General features: G+C 40.7%; 1 protein-coding gene across 4 annotated transcripts in view; it reads left to right on the top strand.

Moving 5' to 3' along the window:
* Window positions 1–18,214, top strand: part of WIPI2 (WD repeat domain, phosphoinositide interacting 2) — a 619,932-nt gene extending 601,718 nt beyond the window's left edge. For 2 of the 4 annotated variants that reach the window (XR_011302182.1, XM_069645519.1), the window contains exons 11-12: window positions 14,669–14,799; window positions 16,223–18,214. Coding sequence is in view for 2 of the 4 variants with exons in the window: in XM_069645519.1 (XP_069501620.1) it covers window positions 14,669–14,799; window positions 16,223–16,335 (244 nt within the window). In the remaining 2 variants the exon portion in view is untranslated. Of the gene's footprint in view, window positions 1–8,438; window positions 8,879–14,668; window positions 14,800–16,222 lie in introns of those variants that run through there. The other 2 variants (XM_069645520.1, XM_069645521.1) reach the window with 2 other exon arrangements.
* The last annotated feature ends 1,467 nt before the right edge of the window (window positions 18,215–19,681 follow it).

Here is a 19,681-nt window from a genome sequence, read left to right on the forward strand (position 1 = left end):
CAAGAAGTATAAACGAACCCTTTTGGATCGGACAACACTCGTTTCTGTCAACAGTTTCACTGTATTTAGTTTAGATCCCCCTCTGTCTCGTTTCTGCTCAGTTGAGCTGTTTTACTAGTACAAAGCCCCTGCAAACCGTTACTTACAGTAGCAGAACCGATTTAACTTGTTACTTTCGTTTTGGTTAAATCTTTGTTGTACAATGTCAACACTACAGCCCTAACAGTACGATCCTGAGTATTCAGAGGAGGAACTGATGGAAAGAGAAGGCTGCCGAAACGAAGGGGAATCAAACAATAGTTTGCAAGATCAATCACCCGAGCATGAGCCGCAGCCGAGTCGCATGGAAGATGTTTCAACCTGCAATCGTTGCGAGATCATGCCAACCGAGGTGGAGAACTGCTGCTGCCGAGAGAACTTTGGATGCTCGGCCTGCATAGCTGAAGAAGACACACCACCGCTTTGCGTTACTGAGCTGCATGACTTCAGGGCAGCCTAGCTCACAAGTTCTGTGTTGAGGATTATGATGGTGTTTATGCACAAACATCGCAGAACAGTTCTGTTGCGCAATCCAAGTAATGAGTTAAGTATACTCTAGATCTGATGTAATTTTTACTTACGAGACAATTTGAACATCATGTTTTTCCCTTACTTTCTCCGAATTGTTCTTACGAAAGTCCTATCGTATAAAGAAGGGAACCCCCCTAGTTTTATACTTTGTCTGTTAGGGGTATATTAAGACTAAATTATAGAGAACAACAAAGTAAACATCCTCATTTCTCTAGAACATCCCACTGATAATCACCAGAGCTATAGAAGATGTATCACAAATATTTTTATTGAATCATTATATAAAAAATATCTAAAAAGTGAGAACATATTTGTTAAGAGACAAGCATAAAGTGCACATAATAATAGTTAATTTACTAGTATAATTAATAGTTAATCACACACCAATGTCACTGTGGCTTCGGGTTTTAACACTTGAGAAATTGTGATGACATATACAAGTGAAATATTAATCCCTCGCCGGGTTTCAAAAACAATTAAGAAAACACATCTAGCTAGTACTATTTGTTACTAGTATTTTGCCTCGACATGTTTCAGTTCTGTACATTCATTATAGAACTTTATTCAGGAGGAACTTGATTTTACTATGTCGCTTCGACCTTGACAATGACTTCTTAAGAACAATAGAAGAAGATAATCTTGGTCCTGGTGTTTGCAGATTGATATGCTCTTGACTGTGTGGTGAAAGTCTTCAAGCTTGTACTGGAGTTTCAAATAGACCAGTTTAGGCGTATCCCGAAATTTTTCAGGGAAAGTCGACTTCGGATTCTTTGATAGGGCGTCTTTAGGTATAATAGGGTTCTTCCTTAGAGTGGTAGAGACCAGGGTGAGTAGCGCCTGTTTTCAGGTAGTCTTCTAGATCTTACCCTAGAGAACACGAAGGGAATGGTTTCTTCAGCGTTCGCTCGTGGGAAACAGCTGCAGTGTTCCGGCTGTTTACTCGATCGCGACGTCGATGTAGAGCCGCGGATACCTAGTTCCGCTTTCAGTGTCGTGTAGCTCGTGAAAGGAAAGTCCTGCCATGCCGTTGTTACAATTCTGTAGTATCATTACCGAAAGAATGTGCTCTGCGAAGAGCACATTCCCAAGTGTACATTCATCTCGACTAAACTGCCTGTGCCCTCTCAACCCCCAACCCTTTCCAGTCCTGGGTCCCTCCAGCCCCGACCCCCCGCCCCCTAGTTGCTTTCATGCTGATACTAATCTGATCCCCTTCCACTGACCATTTCAGAAAACCCACCACGCCCTAATGCTGTGCAGCAGTATATTCTCCCAAGAGCAAGACGCGTCCACCTATATCACTAGGATCCAAGCAAGGCAGATGGTAGTTCAAACCTCTGTGGTGTGTTCTAATTATTTCTTTTAGCATATAGTGGGGACTTGTGCTGTAAGGGTTCCAGACTTCATTTTTTTAAGGGCAACTATGCCATCGAATTTCGGATGCAATTTTTGAAGTTTGCTGCTACACTTAAGTTCATTCAATTTAAATATGTATGTTTCTCTCTCAGGTGGTACAGGCTGGAGGCCTATCGTTCATTTACATGGTGGCTTTATGGGAGACTTGGATACCGCAATCGACGAGTAATACCTGCCTGTGTTGTTCGAGCCATTCGCCACAAATTCCCCAGTGACAGTGGCTAGTACAGGGGCCTTTTGCATACTGTACTTCAACATCAAGTATACAATTTATAGTTTGTTGGTGCCATCAACATCACCCAATTAATTAAAATACTACTGAGTAAATAAGGTTATTTTTTGAGTGTTTGTGATTCAGGAACACGCGCAATCGTCTGAGTGTCATGCTAGAATGGTTGTTGCCCGGGTGGACTGTGAACGAATGGAGGCACTGGAAATAATTCGCAACGTGGTCCCATATTATGCATTTTGATCTAGCTCCAGCCTTTTCCTATGATATAATGTGAAAATAAAATACAAATAGGCCCAGAGTGCAGAAGCACACCGGGAAATCTCCACAGTACCCACTAGCCCAGTCCAGCCCTAGTTGGAGTACTTTTGTGCTCACCTTGTCCCCATCCATCCCCCTTCCAGTATCAACGGCATTTCACACCTATGACAGTGCCCTCCCAAGGGGGCTGAGTGGATGTGACCACTCAACTTGTCAAACACATTGTACACTTCAAAGGAATCTACCGCACAGTGACCATTGTCCACATGGTCTCCCCAGACCCTGTGTCTCCAGACTCCCCTCTTCAAAGCCCATGCCTTAAAATCAACAAACGTTTGTCAATGGCATTTCGCACCAATGACTTTCGTAGGCCTATGCCTGTGCGCTGGAAAGGCAGCAGGGTGGGTTCATATGGCAGATGGAAACCATTGGGATGGAGACAGAGTGGGTGTCTATGAACACGTCAGCCATTCACATACACACCCACTTGTGTAAGCCTTTATAAACACATTGACATTTACCTTGAGAAAATCTGGGAGATCTACTAGGTATATCATCTTCGAGCTACCTGTTCACCAGATACTTGTTCCTCTGCTTGCTGAATCTGCTCATCTGTTCGCCAAACTAAGGGTAAGTCAGCTTATTACTTCCCTATGTTCATCAAATGTTACTATGAACGTTTGTCGATTTCAACCAAATGTACCCAGGATTTTAATGTTCATGTATCTCAAAGACTTATGCATTAGCGATTAGTTCAGGTATTTTCTTCTCGACAACTGACCTTTTCCTTCCTCACTCAGAGCACATTGATGGAAGAACAGACCCGCGCAAGCGACGAAACCACCGACATGCCTTCTATGCCAATGGTGTGCCCTTCTGACCTGCACAAAGTGAAATTTTATCTTGTTGCATAAGTCCACTTTTCAAGTACTCATTTTCCTTTTCCAGTGTACTTTTTTCGGACAATGGGCTGAAAATGAAGGAGCAAGATTCTGCATACATTTCTGTTCCGGAGACCACATCAACCTCCTACACATACCAAGTAATGATATTACAGTACTGTTTGTATGCATTTGAACTACTTGCATGTGGTATGCTTTCAATGTAAACATATCAAAATGTGCAGTACTTGCTATTTATACAAAGTGGCAGGTATGGGTTTGTGTATGTGTGTACCATTGTCTGCATTTCAGTTCAGTATGTACTTTCTTCTGCATTGCATTTTCTGTTTGATTTTGCTTTTTAATCCGTATTAAAACAAGTTCTGTATTATAGGAGGATGGTGGAACTTCTACTATCTTGTCATCCTTTGGAACAGGTCCAAAGCCTAAGGTATTTCTATTCACATTTCACTTTCAAGAATCACAGTACATACGACATTGGATATACTTGGAGACCTAAATGTATGTAACCGTGCATCGTTTAAAACTTTTCTGATTTTGGTAGTAACGTTGCACTCACCACCCCTTGCCCCCTAATGCAGAACAGTTAACAAGGACAAGTTACAAAGCAAAATACTTTGTAGGGCAGCATTGTGAGCACTATGTTTTACAGTGTGACCTCAAATCAAGACCAGGTTTGAACTCGGATGTATATCGGGTGAAATATGAACTGAATGTTATGATCAAGTCACGTGCACTTGTTTCGCGGTTATATCCATACTAATGTTCTATTTGTGTTGCAACAGCAACCCTACCAGTATATGGCTCAAGGTCTATGTAAAATAGTTGGCTTGGAGGTGCTCTGTCGAATGAAAACTTTTATTGTGTTCTTTGGCTGACATTGTATTTTTTGGTATATTACTCTATTCAAGGAATGTGCTCCAGATGTGGACTTAAAAGAGACGCATGGAACTGAGGTAAGACATATATGGAGTAAAATTGGGCATCACATTGCATTATGAATAGATTTGAATTATGTTGCAATCTTTAGTTGACTTCAATTTGTAGATATGTACTTAGGTGTGTTTGCTTTGAAATTAAATTTGCTGTATTAAAACCATATAAAACTTTTTTTTTGCAGCTTGATATCGCCGTCCGCAAAGCGAAGGCCACTGTTTCGAAACAAATCAAGAAACCAAGGGTAACGAACGTACCAGTTTCTTTTTCACAAGCTTTTGAGCAGATGTTTTGGTCTTTCTAGGTTTTTAGTTGTAACATTGTATGTTCTGTATGTGTGCAATACATTCAGCATCTTCTATTCTTTTAGAAGCACAGAAGTAAGAGGAGTATAAAGTCAGACATCGCTTGAAACCAAAGAAGTCGCTTGCCAAACCGATTTCTCATTGGAGCAACTAATACCTCGGGCACAGCATGGCACAGTCAACAAGCAGACTAGTGATGCATTTGTCCAGTGGCCAGAAAATGTATGGAATGTCACATGCGACCCTTACAAAGTCAGCCCGGAACTTTGCTACTTTGTGCCAGGTCGAACACATGAAACTGAACAAAGTGATGATGCAACTGCTTTCTGACACCCTCACACAATCTACACGCACTAAAAATGTTCTACCAGAAAAACACTCAAAGTTGGCTGTAGCTCCAATTCATGTTGAATTATTTATCACATCATGAACTGACAGAGGTTGAAGCTTCAACGATATTGACCGATTTATCTTGACCAAGATCTCGACTTCAGTTTGCAAAGTCTTAAATATTTGTACACCACTGTCGACTCACAAAAATCAGTACTGCAGGACGATTGGCTACGAAAGGAGCAAAAGTACATTGTGTTAGACAGCTGCCTGATGGAGATTGTACACATGCTCAAATGTGAACATTCAATCGGGACCAAGATATGCGGGGAGCCATTGGTGAATGCGTCTCACGTATTACAGGGCAACAACCTGAAAATCCAAGCAACCTGTGTCCACCTCAATAATACATTTACATGGTCTGCTCAACCGATGCTCGGCAAAGTGCCAGCTGGGTATCTACTTTGTTCAGCAGCTTTACTGTTCAGCGGATCGACTTTCAGCAAGATTTCCAGTTTTTGTCAGTTTGAGGGTCTTTCTAAAACTCAATACTACACATACTAAAGGGAATTCTTATTCCATGCTATTAGTCATGCTTGGAATGTTGAACAGAGGTCAATGGACAGTACATTCTTTGGCAAACTTTACTGGCTAGCTGGTGACGGACAGTGTGACAGTTCAGGATTTTCCACAAAGTACTGCACTTACCGTTTTCAAGACCTGGAAAGTAAATAAATTGTGAGTTCAGTCGTGGTGCAGGTGTCTGAATGTTCGTCTGTTGCCTTGGAGAAACATGACTTCATCAAATCCATTCAACTTCAGCAATCCAGGGAAATGCAAATAGACGTGATAGCCACCGACAGTCACATTTCGATAGTGAAGGCCATGCGAGAGCAGTTTCCACACATTCGGCTTCAATTTGATGTATGGCACATTGCTAAATCAATCAATAAAAAAATTACAGCTGCTGGGGAAAAAGAAGGGTTCGGAAAACCTTATAAAATGGTGTCAGTCCATCAGCAACCAAAATTTGTGCTGGATCTGTGGAAATTCTACTTGAGAAATAGCGCTTATTTATGCACCATTGTACCAAAGTACACACCTGGACAGAAAACCAACATTTCCACAAATGTACACATGGCCCGTTGGGGAGGGAGGAGGAATGGAAGAAGTGGTTGGTGCCATGTTCACCTCCACACAAAGCACTTGAAAAGATTGTGTATAATAAAATGCTTTCCAGAGACCTGAAGGGACTCACCGATATATGTCACACTGGAGATTTGGAGGTGTTCCATAATATGTGCTTAAAGTACAGACCCAAAAGGTTGCACGGTATGGAGGCGAGAACGAGATTAGCTGTACTTGCCCATAACAGTAACGTTGTTAGGGATCAAGCAAGAACCTCAGGGAAATTGGGGGTGCCCCATTACTACAAGGCCTTTACAAAACGAAGCAAACAATGGGTGGCCAAGCCAATATACAAGGAAATGGATTTTGAATTTGTCAAAGATCTGACATTGACTGTGTTGGGCATGCATACTCATGGACTAGAAGATTTTGTTTCCAGGACCCATACAATGCCACAAAACATTGCAAACGAGCCTTGTCCTCCAAAATCCGAACTTGTCATAAAGCTTAGTTCTAGATTCAAATGATTTGTAGCTCTCTGTAAAATGTGTTCACATTCACATCTGGAGATGTTATCGATGCCAAATCATAAATGCCAAAAAATAAAATTTGAATTAAAAAGAAACTGTAATTGAATATTGAATTGAATGTGGAGGGGGGGCCCATAAGGCAGCCGGTTCTAAAGAAGTAAGATTCCTTTGTTCACCAGACTTAAATAGCACACATCAGGATATTTTATGGCATGTTGCTTAAGCTCTTAAACCTATTGCCTGTTTGATTTGGCAAGTACAGTCTGCCTCGATCAATGCATCATGTAATTCTTTGTGTTCACGGTGGTATATTGGGAATTATGTTGACCATGTAGAATAGCCAATTTAGAAATGCGTATTGGTAAATTGAGTGCCACAATGGTTCAGAAGTTAGCTCAGTGTGTTAAGCACTCACTGCAGAGATGTGTTCCTATGCAAGATTAGAATAGCACATAACTGGAAGGCTGGCTGAGCCATTCCTATTTCAGAAAAGTATAAACCTGCCTGCATATGTACTTTAGTCTTGCAGCACAACAGCTGATATTATCAGCAATGTAGCTGCACCAGATAGGGGTTGCGATAAAAAAAAAACATGTAATCCTTATAGTGAAGTTCTAGAAATTGGTTTGTTCAGATGGGGTGTTGTAATACCTAGGTAATCGCCTCCAATGGTGAGCATAAACTGTTAGTCCAAGGGATGAATAAGTATCCAAATTTGGAACCAAAGCATTTGTGCTTGTATGCTGGCTTTGCCAGCAGACAATAAGACAGTGTACATAACAGTATTACATAGGGGGCAGAAGGCTACAATTGTTTTTTTGCTCATCCTTCTATTGATTGCAGAGTGTATAAGCTAGGATCATCTCTCGATGTAGTTAATGCTAAGATCTATCTCTCACACAAGTTACATTGCTAAAGACACGATAATATGCTAGAGCCGGCTACTCCATCAACAGGTAATCCGCTTGGTTGAATGAAACCGTTCTGGAGGAGGGTGAGGTTAGCTTTATTTGGAACTTCATTTGAGGGCTGATAAACTCTCATGCTTTGCATCAACATATACAATTTGTGAATTTTGACCTGATAACGTGGCGTAACATCTCTTGTTTCAAGCTGTCCTTCCTGTTCTGAAACACTGTACCGCCTCAATGCATTTTTTCCCGGTATTTTTTGCCGAAATCGAAAGCTAAAAGTCTGTGCCTTTGATTAGGACAAGTGCCTTATTGTAATTTGGCCTTGAACGCTAAGCAGCAATTGATCAAAGGACATACGTTGTGGGGAATACAAAAAAAAGATAACTTCAACTATATTGAGAGCCTACATGTACCGCCAAGTTAGTGTGAAAGTGTGTGATACATCGTACAGAGCGGTTGCTCGTGGACGAACCATGGAATTTCCAGAAATTATGTAAATTCAAGTTTACATAACATTTTTATTGGGATTAAAAACGAGTAGGGTGTGTTTGTGTATACATAAATAATTAATTGGTGGTGTGGTAAACATTGTCTGTATGCACTGTGATCGCTTTTCAAACAGTAAATTTGCAAGCTTCGTTACAATGACATCTGTCCGGGGTTCAAGCTGCATGGTTGCTATGTTTTTTCCATGTGGTTCTCCATCCTATTGTGAGCTATACCTACTTCAAAGTGCTCAAATTGTCCGCCACTCGTGGTCTCAAGTACTACACCTTGTTTTCATTTGTGTGTTAAATATTAATTGTGTTGTACTTGTGATTAGGTTTCAATCAAAAAATTATGAGTTATATGGTAACTTGTTAAATTTCTGTAGCCGTTCTTTATTTTAATATATTTTTATTGTATTTTGTTTGCAGGTACATTGTGCCGTACTGCCCGTGGCATAGCTTCCAGGTACCAGCAGACAGCTTCTGGAATCAACACTGGAGGTTTACCATAAGCAGTGTTTTTTCGATCGGCGTTATGTGGGATGATCGTTATGGCCCTATATGTCCATTTGCGTTTCCGGCGATAAGGAGCAACATGTTGGCATTCATGATGTAAGAACGTTCGGCTTTGAAACTGCAAAAAAGACTTGTCTCCCACACAGAGCACCAAGGGCGCTCATTGAATTGTTTTGCTGATGTGCCATATGGCAAGACAAGGACACAAAAGGACAAACAACATTGAGAGTTCATCGTAATCTGCGTAGCTCGAAAGTCATGCAATCGTCGGCAGCTCTAACTTACCTGCAAAATTAAAAAATCGTTGGTTTATAATTTATTGTGAAAATTCTTTGAAAAATAAAAGCACTTGCAACATTGCAGACTGTTGTTGATGTATTATTGAAATATTCTATACGCAAATGCTATTTAGGGCAAGAATAGAGAAGGTATGCTCTTTGTGAGGAGATCTGTGTATTTGTCTTCTGTTTATCTTCTTTCTGCGGGTGTGGGTGATGATGTGGCACGTTGGGCTACACTGGCCACAAACGTAATGAAAATAGGTGGAGCAGATTGCTGGGAAAACTGATGTCAGCATCGGGGGAGGGTGTTTTGATTTATTGCTGCAAGCTCACTTGAACTTAGGGCGATCAATCCACAGATAACATTAGCATAAGATGGCCACACCCAATATGTTGTTTTCGTATGTGTAAAAGTGAGGAAAACTAAGGTAAGTTGCATGGGAACTTTTTTTTTACGATCGATCACTGTATGCTTGTAACGACTTGCCCGAACGATCGGTATAATAACATTTTTTAGCACACTATGCCTTTAACATTATGCAAGACTTTTACCAACCTTCAAGAAGTGCCTTAGCTCCCCTAGAATTTGCTCAAGTGACATTGGCTGTCCTGGCTTCCTGAAGACTCTTCTAATCTCTGACTTTGTGTTCAACTAACCCTCCAAAAAGTCATAAATACCTTGTATAGCTGGGAAAAGGTTAATCTACATTGTATTGGGGGTTTTAAAAGTGCTTACCTGTTTGAGAAACCTGTTAAACATTGTTTCCTTCCCCAACCTTTTCCTTTTTGCCACAACTTCAGTATTACCATTTAAGTGTGAAAAGTGATACATAAATGTCCACAGTGTCCTAGCTATTGAAGTCACCTTGGGGTGTAGGAAATCTGTGTGCCATCCCAAAAGGGTATCTACTTTATCGAATGGAAGGAGTGTACTTTGAAGTGTATTTTTATTGTTGCCAATTGCTCCCTTCTAAAGAAGACTTATTTTAAAACTGACTGTTAAATTAATAAATGACTATTTAATCAAGAACCCTTGAGTGTAAGTGTTATTTGGATACTTGTCACTGTGAAACTCTATGTTGCAACCCTACAGCTCACTTTGACCTTTCTTGAGAGAAGCCCGACTGCTCAGTCACTCTACCAACTTGTATAGTAAAGACTTATACCAAAGGTCGGGTTACCTATTGCCAAGAGGACAAGGCTGGTCTAGTCTCCCACAGGGTTACTACATTCAGTCTTACCTAACAAAGGGATTTCCAGCAGAGCATCTTGTGTATTTTATACTGGATATAAATGAAGAAGGCTCTTATCTTTAAGACTGGTCTGCTTGCCGATGCCTTTATAGTAGCTTCTTTTTCTTTTTTGTACTTGATATTTGTCCAATTAAATTATAATATTTCCTGTCTGTTAGGGAGAATTCTCTGTTTAGGCTGAATTTCCTAACCTAGTGAGTCCCCCAGCAGCTTTGCTGGATTTTTGGGGTTTTATTTTTTTTCTCCTGCCAAGAGTGAGACTCTTTTACCCTCACTCTTGGGCATGATTTGAGTGTGTTTCTTTGAATCTAGATGTGTTTAATGGGCTATGGGGTCTTTTACTCCATAGGGTTTCATGTGTTTTTGTGATGTGTGTTACACAGCACCCTCAGTGCAGTGACACAGGGGTGTCATAGTGACCCCCCAGTATAGACTCCATACCCTGGGACTGACTCCTGTCTCCCAGGGCATGTAAAGTCACCATTGACTTTACTAGTCTTAAATTCTGAACAGAACCAGTACAAACCATCATATTGTGGACGTACTGGCTGGGGCAATTCGATTGCCCCAGGGTCTGTTAGTCGAGGGGGCACGTCTCCGTCCCCCCTGATCGAGTTTTGGCTGGTGGCAGTGGATACTACTTTTTATATTCAACCGCGAATATTTTCCTATGGGATTTCCCATTGTTTTAGGCTACTATCTTCATTTAATTATTTACGGTAGCCTCGAACATACCGCCGGTTTATTTAATTAATATTAATTCTCCGGTTGGTATTTTTTGCCAAAACTTGATTCTAAAATGGCGTTTGTGTTCTCTTCTGTGACTCCAACCCAAGTCGAGCCCTTTGTTCCACTTTTTTGTTGGGCTTCTCCACAGAAGCCCTCCAAAGTGGTGCCACTCTGTCTGGGGTACTTAGGAGGGGTGGAGGGGAATTTAGGCACCCTGGACTGAGTTGCCTAGGCAACTCAAGTCGCACTCCATCCGGATTGGCCCAAGTGGTGAGCCGGCCGGCTCACCACTTAGCATGTTTGAGTGACAGCTAGGCTGAGTGAATGGGGGTTCTCTGCATAAAAGCAGGGCTTTGGGGACTGGAAGTTCAGAAGTCGCCACAGGACCTAAGAATCAGACGAGGGAGAAGCTGAGCCGACCTACCACGACACCACCACAGGTGAAGCCCTGCTTGACCGCCTCACCACTTTTCCCAACGACAGAGGAGATCTCCCGCCGGAGAGTCTTCTTCCTTTGACTGGTGGGGATAACCAGTTTCACCGTCTTTTCGCCTTCCCGACGTACCTCGTGGCCGCCTTGCCTGTGCCAAGCACCCCGGCAGCCGGGATACCACGTTTTACCACGACCACGAAACAAAGGTACCACCTTTAACCGGAAAACTGCACGGCTGGTTTCTTCCCTGGTAGTGCAACGACCTTCATCTTTCCTCCAAGTCGATATCTTCTCTTTCCCTGGACGACGACGCAACTTGCACCCACTACCAGGAACAACTGCCACCGCTGGAGGATCCTTCCCACTTAAGGTACCGTGTCCCGCCTGGCTTCCCTTGCTACCGACTGTACGGGGTAGATTTAGTCCCCGGCTTTCGAACCTGGGTTAGCCTGGGACACCCTGGCTAAACTTTCTTAAGCCTCTCTAACTCTTTTTGAACCCTCTGCAAGACTTTCTAAGCCTAGTGTAACTGTGTGATCTTGGGCGCATTTGTGCTCTGCTCTCTCTAAGAGTGGGCCCAGCCTTTGGACTTTGGCTCACCAGTGACTTTTGCTCTTCTGCCTTGCTAACAGTGTTCCTGAATCTTAGAGTGGTGTACCTTTCCATATTCTGTCTTTTTCCCTCCTTTTCTCACAAACTTATTGGAGTGCCATCTAGTTAAGCGCTCACCTCTGTATGAAAATAAGTGGTGGTTTACAGTGACTTATCTGATAAGGAAAAAGGGGTGTATATATTATAATAGTAACTGTGTTTAGAATATTTTTCAAAAAGAGTGCTGGAGTGTTTCAACAGTGTGCTTTTTAAATAAATAATTATATACTTTGATACCAAAGCTCTGGTCAGTGTTTGCTTGTATTGTTGTATCTGTGTGCCTATTGTGTATACTTTGCATACTGCGTAACTCTTCTTGAGGGAAGTCTGACTGCTCAGCCACAGCTACCAGGTAAATATGGGTGGTGCAGACTGCTACCAAGTGGGTTTACTGCCAACACCTGTAGTCTTAAATCTTTTGCAGTGGTCCCTAAGGGAACTGCACAGGTTTCTGCCTAACACTGTCGCATCTCAATAGAGTATGGCAGTGAAAAGCCAAACGACTGCTCAAACTAATCAAAGGAAAAAAATACTGTTGGAGACCTGCGAAAGGTTACATTTTCATCACTGGTGTTTAATCAAGGATTGCGGTGTGACCTTTCTGATGACACGTGTTTCGGAAGTTCAGCTTTATCAAATCAGGGCTAGTTCTCTATATAAACCACATTACATTCAACACATAAATATACAATATTTTTTGTACATATATTATTGTTTGAACAATTAGTGCAGATCATTCATAAGATTATTTCCCAGAGTTTGCAAATAAAAGCCGATATGTGACAGACATTAAGGGTTGATGAAGGGGAGGATTGATGGGAGTTGAGAAAAGTACAGAGACATTGTTTTTGTGTAAGTTCTTTTATCAATAGTCTGTTGCATCACAATTGTATATATCGGTTATTAAAACCATTTTTGGCTTCCAGATAGTCTGTTTCAGGTCTGTTTACCATTGGTCATTCTTGGATTATTGGGAAATAATCTTATGATCTGCACAAATTGTTCAAACAATGATATATGTACAAACATTGTATATTTATGTGTTGAATGTAATGTGGTTTTTATAGAGAACTAGCCCTGACTTGATAAAGGCGAACTGCCGAAACACGTGTCATTGGAAAGGGCACACTGCAATCCTTGATTAAACACTGGTGATGACAATGTAATCTGGCGCAAGTCTCTAAGAGTATTCTTTTCTATAAATGAAGATGGTTGATGAACATTTATGTTGGCCAGAATTGTGAACATTTTTTTTTTGAAAGCGTAGTGTTAGCCAGGTGGCTGACTGACTTGTTAAGAATGGGTTCAGCTTTTTCTGTTGGCCACCACCTTTGAACTGTGTTTAGTAGAATAGTGCGCCACTGGATGTCAGAGACTCGAGCCATAGCATAGGTTTGAGACTTTAATGTTCAAAGAACTCAATATGTATCAGTGCTGGGAGCATGTATAGACCCCCACTTTGTTGTCCCATCCTTAGCACAGAGTTATTCCATATTATTTCTAGTTCATTTCCTTGGTCCATGTAGGCATTTGCCCAGCTCACAGCCTAAAACCACACATAGTTAATAGAACACTTTAAACTTGACTTTCCGATTCTCTATCTTTGCTCGATCATCCTACATGGTACAGCTTCACAAGTCTTTCCAATGGTGAGTAATCTGTGGCTGGAATGTATCCATTACAAGAACAAATTACTTTCTTTCAGTGATGTTCTCTCTGACAAATACAATATTCCTTCCACAAATTTCTCATCGTCTACCCTGCTGAATTGTAGCCCTGGATTGTGATTTTTGCAATTAAATAGCCTTTTGGCATCTGATAGTTCTGCTGTTCCATGAGTTTGCCACGAGTCACAAGGGTGGAACAAAGGAAAATGGTCCTGCTCTATTAGAGTAGATTTATGGATGACATCACCAATACCTGATTGCTGTAGAAAATGTTCTGAGCAGATTCCATCTGAGGTGCATTTGACAAGATTTGGAATCTTGAAGGATTGTTGTATCCATCAGAAAGAACATTTAGAAAGGTAATTCATTGTTCTTTACTTGTGCGATAGGTTTCACAGAGTTACCACGTGTGGTTTTGAGCTAAGGTTTCCATCAAACCCAAACATTAATGCCAAATTTGAAATTAAATAAACATGTAACTGTTGCAGCCTAATTCCCATTGCAACTAGTCCGATTTATGACTTAGTTGGAATTCTCTAAAGCATTCCATTGCTTGCCATAAAAGCAACCAAATCATCCCTACTCATATTTGTTTTTAGGAATGTGGTCTTTGGGCAGTGAGTGTATGCAGACCTCCAATAAAAGGGACTCTCCTTAAAAGTACATCCTTAAAAAGAATTTAAAAAAATGTATCCGCTGAATATTACTTGATGAGCTATGGTTTGACGCCTGAACATTTTCTAGACAGCTATGGAGGCTTTATGTTCCTCTTGTACTGGCTTTTCTTTGGATATTTTGCTGGTCCTAAATTGATAGCAAGAGATGGGGTTTTAATTTCTGGAATTACCGCAGTACATCCAAGCCTCTCAACACTGTTCAAATTAGCAAAAGCTACGCATGTATCCCTCTTGAAGTGCGGTTACATTGTAAGACAAAGTTGATTGAATTAATGCTGTTCTCTTTGGAAGGGTTCAGTCTGACACTAACAAGTTTGCCACAAAAGTGCATATTCCTGAACCTTGTGCATTTATATTTTCCTCTCAATGTATGTGTGCGATATAGGATCTTTGTTTTCTATACTACCCCCAGAAATGTAACTGTCTAATTTATTTAAATCCTTTCCTCTTAGGTTAGATGGTAGTATGGAGCCAGCCAATGAAATCTTGGAATCTGCATCACATGATCGACCATTGGTCACCCAGACGTATAGTGCTGCTGTTACAAAAGGTTCCTATATACCTGCCTCACCTACAAGACATGGTAAGGAATTTTAGTTCTTTCTGACCTAAAAGTGGACCAACATGAATTGATTTATTTCTGCCTGTCGACCACAAATGCATTGCAAGGTCATTTATGAGACGGAGTTACTGGTGTATTTGGAATATTTTAAAAAAGAAAACAAATCCTACAGAAGCCATTGCATTTTACATAGCAACACATTTTAAATGTCATGCTTAGAATGCAAAGTGCTCTCAACGTCAACAGTGGCTGTGTCTCATGTGATTAGGAAACACTCAACCGCCATTGCCGTTTGCACTAGACCTGTATCTCATGCTTTCTTTGAAATTGCATTGCGCACTGGGGTTTGCTCTGGGCATATGGAGTGAGTGCTGCAGGGTGCGTGTTGAAGGGTTTCCCACCTTCATGACAATCCATTATGATTTATTAGGGTATTCAATGAACAGACTTAACTTCGGGAAGTAACGGAGCACTTTGCAAATCATAGGGAGAAGGGCACAGTGAGGGAAGCAGATATACAAGGGATCAGCAAGCTCTCAACAGGGGAGGTTGGGCAATTTGACAGCAAGGGATCTACAAGCAAACAGTGGATGGTGGGCAGGATGGGTTACTGAGCAGATCACCTAGTCTCAGGTTGGGAGTGCACAGTGTGTAGACATAGGAGTTGGGGCCCCTTCCTGAAATGTAGAAACAAGGGGGAGAGTCTGGTGTTGACAGGGAAGGATATTCCAGAGTCTTGGAGCGAAGAGAAAGGCACCCGTCTCACACACGTTTTGCTGCCAACTGCATGGTCTGCACCAGAGGATTTATATTCTGTATTTTAAGCCTCAGAGTTGATAAAGCTTGACTAAATAGCCCCATCAATGTTTTAATTTACTGGCTTACTATATCAATCAAATGCTGGGATTTCACTTCTAAACACTTTTTTTTTTAAGTCAACGGTCATACATAATTATTATACACAGACTCCTACCTCATCCCCCAGATAAATGTGTTCTACTACTATGGCGTTACCGTTATGTACCTTGGTTCTGAACAAACAATAACCACTAAACAAAAGTCCTGATACATCTTCAGTTTAATAGGTTATTATGTATTGATTGAACAAACTGGCTTTATGTTCACTATTGTTTCAGGAAATTTTGTTTACATGGTTATCACTCCTAAAGTCATCACATAAACCACTACAGAAGAATTGAGGGGTTTGCAAAGCAGATGGGATAGTAACTATTTAGGCATCGCTAACATCCCACAGGGTGACTTTGATATTATTCTCGTTCGATGTGAAAACTGTTACAATGGAAAAATGTCCAACAACAGTAACGTATCAAACTACAGAATGACATTTAACCTGTAAATTAACTGTTGACTAATGCTATGCTAATGGTACCAGATCAGATTCTGGCATTGATTTGCATGTACTTAATTCTTTGTCTTTCTGCAGCATACTCGGATGACTTGGGAGCAGTGGGTGGAACCGGCCTTGAAGATGAAACAAATGCACTGAGATTGGATGAAGAAAGTGAGCATCCTCCAATGATTCTTCGAACTGACTGAACTTTGACCTGATAACTTAACTCTTGAGGCCCGAGAACTCTGACTTGACATTTCTTAAGGACTCTTGTATTTGCTGCTATGAACATTTGTTATGAGTCAAAGGCAAACGAAAGAGACTGGAAAGAGGTTTTAAGTTATAGATGTCCAATTCTATGTTATTGGGGAAAATATAATTTTCACTTCAGTGGCTTTTAAATCTCATCTATTTTAGCTGTATTTTTTGTTGCCAAAAACCGCTGCGCATGCAGCTCTCTGAGGCAATTAGCTTTGCATGCGTTTTTGTGCCAAGCAAGCATACAAAGATAGAAGCCACTTTAATCCAGTTTATATCATTGTTTTAAATATGTATATATTTGGAGAATGTAAGGAAGGTGCAGAAGAAATGTATGCAGATTGAGTTGTAAAGATAGCGTTCCTTACTGTGTATGACAAAGGTCCAAATTATTTTACCTGAGCATGGGCTCGCAGGAACATTAGCTGAATGATGTGATATTTTTTTCTTTTTTTAGATCAATTTGTTTTCTTCTGTCCCCACCCCTCTCTGCTGGACCACATTGTTAATTAAAACTTAGTGAATGTCGCTTATTCATGGCACTTTCTGTTGCTGTGTGACTTTCTCCACCACCTCCTTAGTTTGGAAGGAACTTTTTTTTTTTAACTGCAAAATGTAAATCCTTGCCTACAGATTGACCTATCACATTGCAAAAGGTGACTGCAAAGAATAAATGGATTGGTTGGATTTGTGATTTAGCATCCCTTTGTATTTAGTAAACTAGTCACTGTTGTGGCTTCATATTTTCCACATATATTGACATGGCCAAATTATATATTTCCATGTTGTAGGATTACCTAGACTGTCATTGCCTTGACTCTTTGTGAACTGTCTTGTGACGAGCATCCCAGTAAACACTTATGTCTTCACAAAATAATAATTTAAGATACCTCTCTTCCCTCACTGCTGTTAAAGTGAATACATTTTATATGGAGGAGTGACCCTGGGTACCATTTTGGAGCCATCTCGGTGGACCTATTTTTGTCCATAAAATGCTGTCTCTTACCATAATTTGTTTTAGGAAGTTAAGCTAATCCTGTCTCTGCAGTGTGGATGTATGTTGCTTATGCTTCAGCAGTATACATTTGAGGCACAGTTTATACACTAAATAAAAAACACTTTGCTAATTCCCACACCTTTACCATGATTGAGCAACAATGGTCAAAGCAAATATCCTTAGTCTGAGCAATGATCTGTTAAATGAAATTGTTTTTTTTTGATTTTGTGGCAGCGTGAATGTTTCAATTGTTGAGTGTGCCTGATAAAAAAGCTAAGACACTGCCCTAGGAATGTGCGTTTGTAAGATCTTCGCTAACAGTTTGAAGTCTTTGTATCAGTATGAAATTGGGGGCACATAGGCAGGCGATGCGAACAAAGCATACTATTTAAAGCAACCATAGGAGCGCTACAATCCAGTGTACCCTCTTAATGAAAATCGATGCGTACCTGTAGAGGAGTTGCAGAAGGCACTCTGTAGCTGTGTTTTCCTATCTCCTGTACTTGAGGCATGTTTGACTGCGGCATGTTAAAATATAGGAATTACATGTGGTGATCCCAGTATGCCATCAACTCATAGAAAACAGAGCCACATGCACCAACGGATATCGGCAACCTTTCTTAAACTTTCTGTGCCTGGAAATCTTGACCTGCTACAAGACGAAACCTTTTTGAGACTGCCATTCGGTATGTGCTTTAGAAGAATCTGGTTCTTTGAGATTTAAGAACACAATTGTCCACTGTCTTCATACATGCTCCGAAAGGCCACAGACAAAACCTCTTTAAAGTTAAATGATTTTTGTTTTATAATAAAAGAATCATAGACATGTACTTATTTGTTGAGCTGGTCATCGGTACAAGTGATTATTGAACAAAGTGTGAAGTTCCCATTTTGCATGTGTTAAACACTTTCTTGCTGTCTGTTTATCCAGAAATGAACTCAATTGTTATTTATCGTCTTATGTTTCTTTAACACTTTTGTTTTTTCTCCTTTTCAAGTGTGTTACTACGAGTCACCTCTTGATCTTTCCTGATCTTGCTTGCAGTATAGATTTGATCCATGATGCTCAGTTTCATTAGGGACGTCTAGTCATTGACAGTAGGTGTGTCTGCAATTGTCATAAGACAAGTCCGCCTCCCACGTATATTCATGATTAAGATTTAAATACAACATTGTGCCTAATCTCTATGCCCATAGCTGTCTGCTCAACTTCTTACATTTCAAGAGATTATACCGCTATTTCTAATACCTCTGAAAGCCTTTAGCAAGTTAAAGAATTCCAGACCCTGCTTATTCAAATGCAGATAATCGACTGTTTCTGAAAAAGAATGCTGAAACATCCACCTATTGATCTCCTTTATCCAAATGTGCAGCAACATTTTGTGCAACCTGGGTTCAGACATGGGCATCCTTTTGAGAAAAGTCATAGAAAAACGGCCAAAACATTGTAGAATGTTATCAAAATTCTTATTCGTTAAGCGGCTCCTTGAATATTTCCATCCACCCCTTTATTATATGATCAATGAGCAATTGCAAGTCCCAAAATGTGTTTTAGTAAGTGGTAGCCATTCTTGGGAGCATAGTGTTTGCAACTGATGCCGGTATATGCTTGTGGGGGGTTAGGTGGTGGTGTAATGGGTGGGATAAAGGTACAATGAGGGGATCTTTGCACAAACTTGGGGTTGCTTGTGACTGGGGAAGGGGTAGGGTTAATGGATTCTTTGAATTCTAAGTACTACGTTTCTCATGGAGGCAGAAGGAGGATCTGTGGGGATTGTTTGGATAATTGACAACAGAAAGAGCAGGAAACCGTAGTGTTAGTGATATGGCTGCCATAGTGTTGGATGGTTGCTTTTGTCGTGAAACTAAGTATCAAGGTTGGGAGTAAATAATTGTCTGATAGTTATGGGTTCAGTGGCTGTGGGTGGAGGGGTAAGATTGATGACAAACTTTGAATTTATGAATTAAAGCCAACCTCCGGATCAAACCGCAGTTGTAAGGTTTGTAGGCCAGACACTTCACCACTGCACTATGTAACCTGATGAAAAATAACAAACTAAAGACGAAATATCCAATTTTGGTACTGCAAGTCCCAGGGAAAATGTGTGTATTGGTTCTTGGAGTTTAAAACATGCACACCTTTTTAATGTTTTCAAAACCACTATTAGAAGAAAATATCCTGTCTTGGTTTTGTGCATGTTGATTTTATGAAAGGTAAATGCCATTCATCCTGTTCAATTTGGGTGGTCATGCAAAGCCAATTTAATGAAATGTGCATGTTTCACCTTGATATGCTA

Source organism: Ambystoma mexicanum, chromosome 2p (genome assembly GCF_040938575.1).
Source record: "Ambystoma mexicanum isolate Mex_15411 chromosome 2p, UKY_AmexF1_1, whole genome shotgun sequence".
NCBI lineage: Eukaryota > Metazoa > Chordata > Amphibia > Caudata > Ambystomatidae > Ambystoma > Ambystoma mexicanum.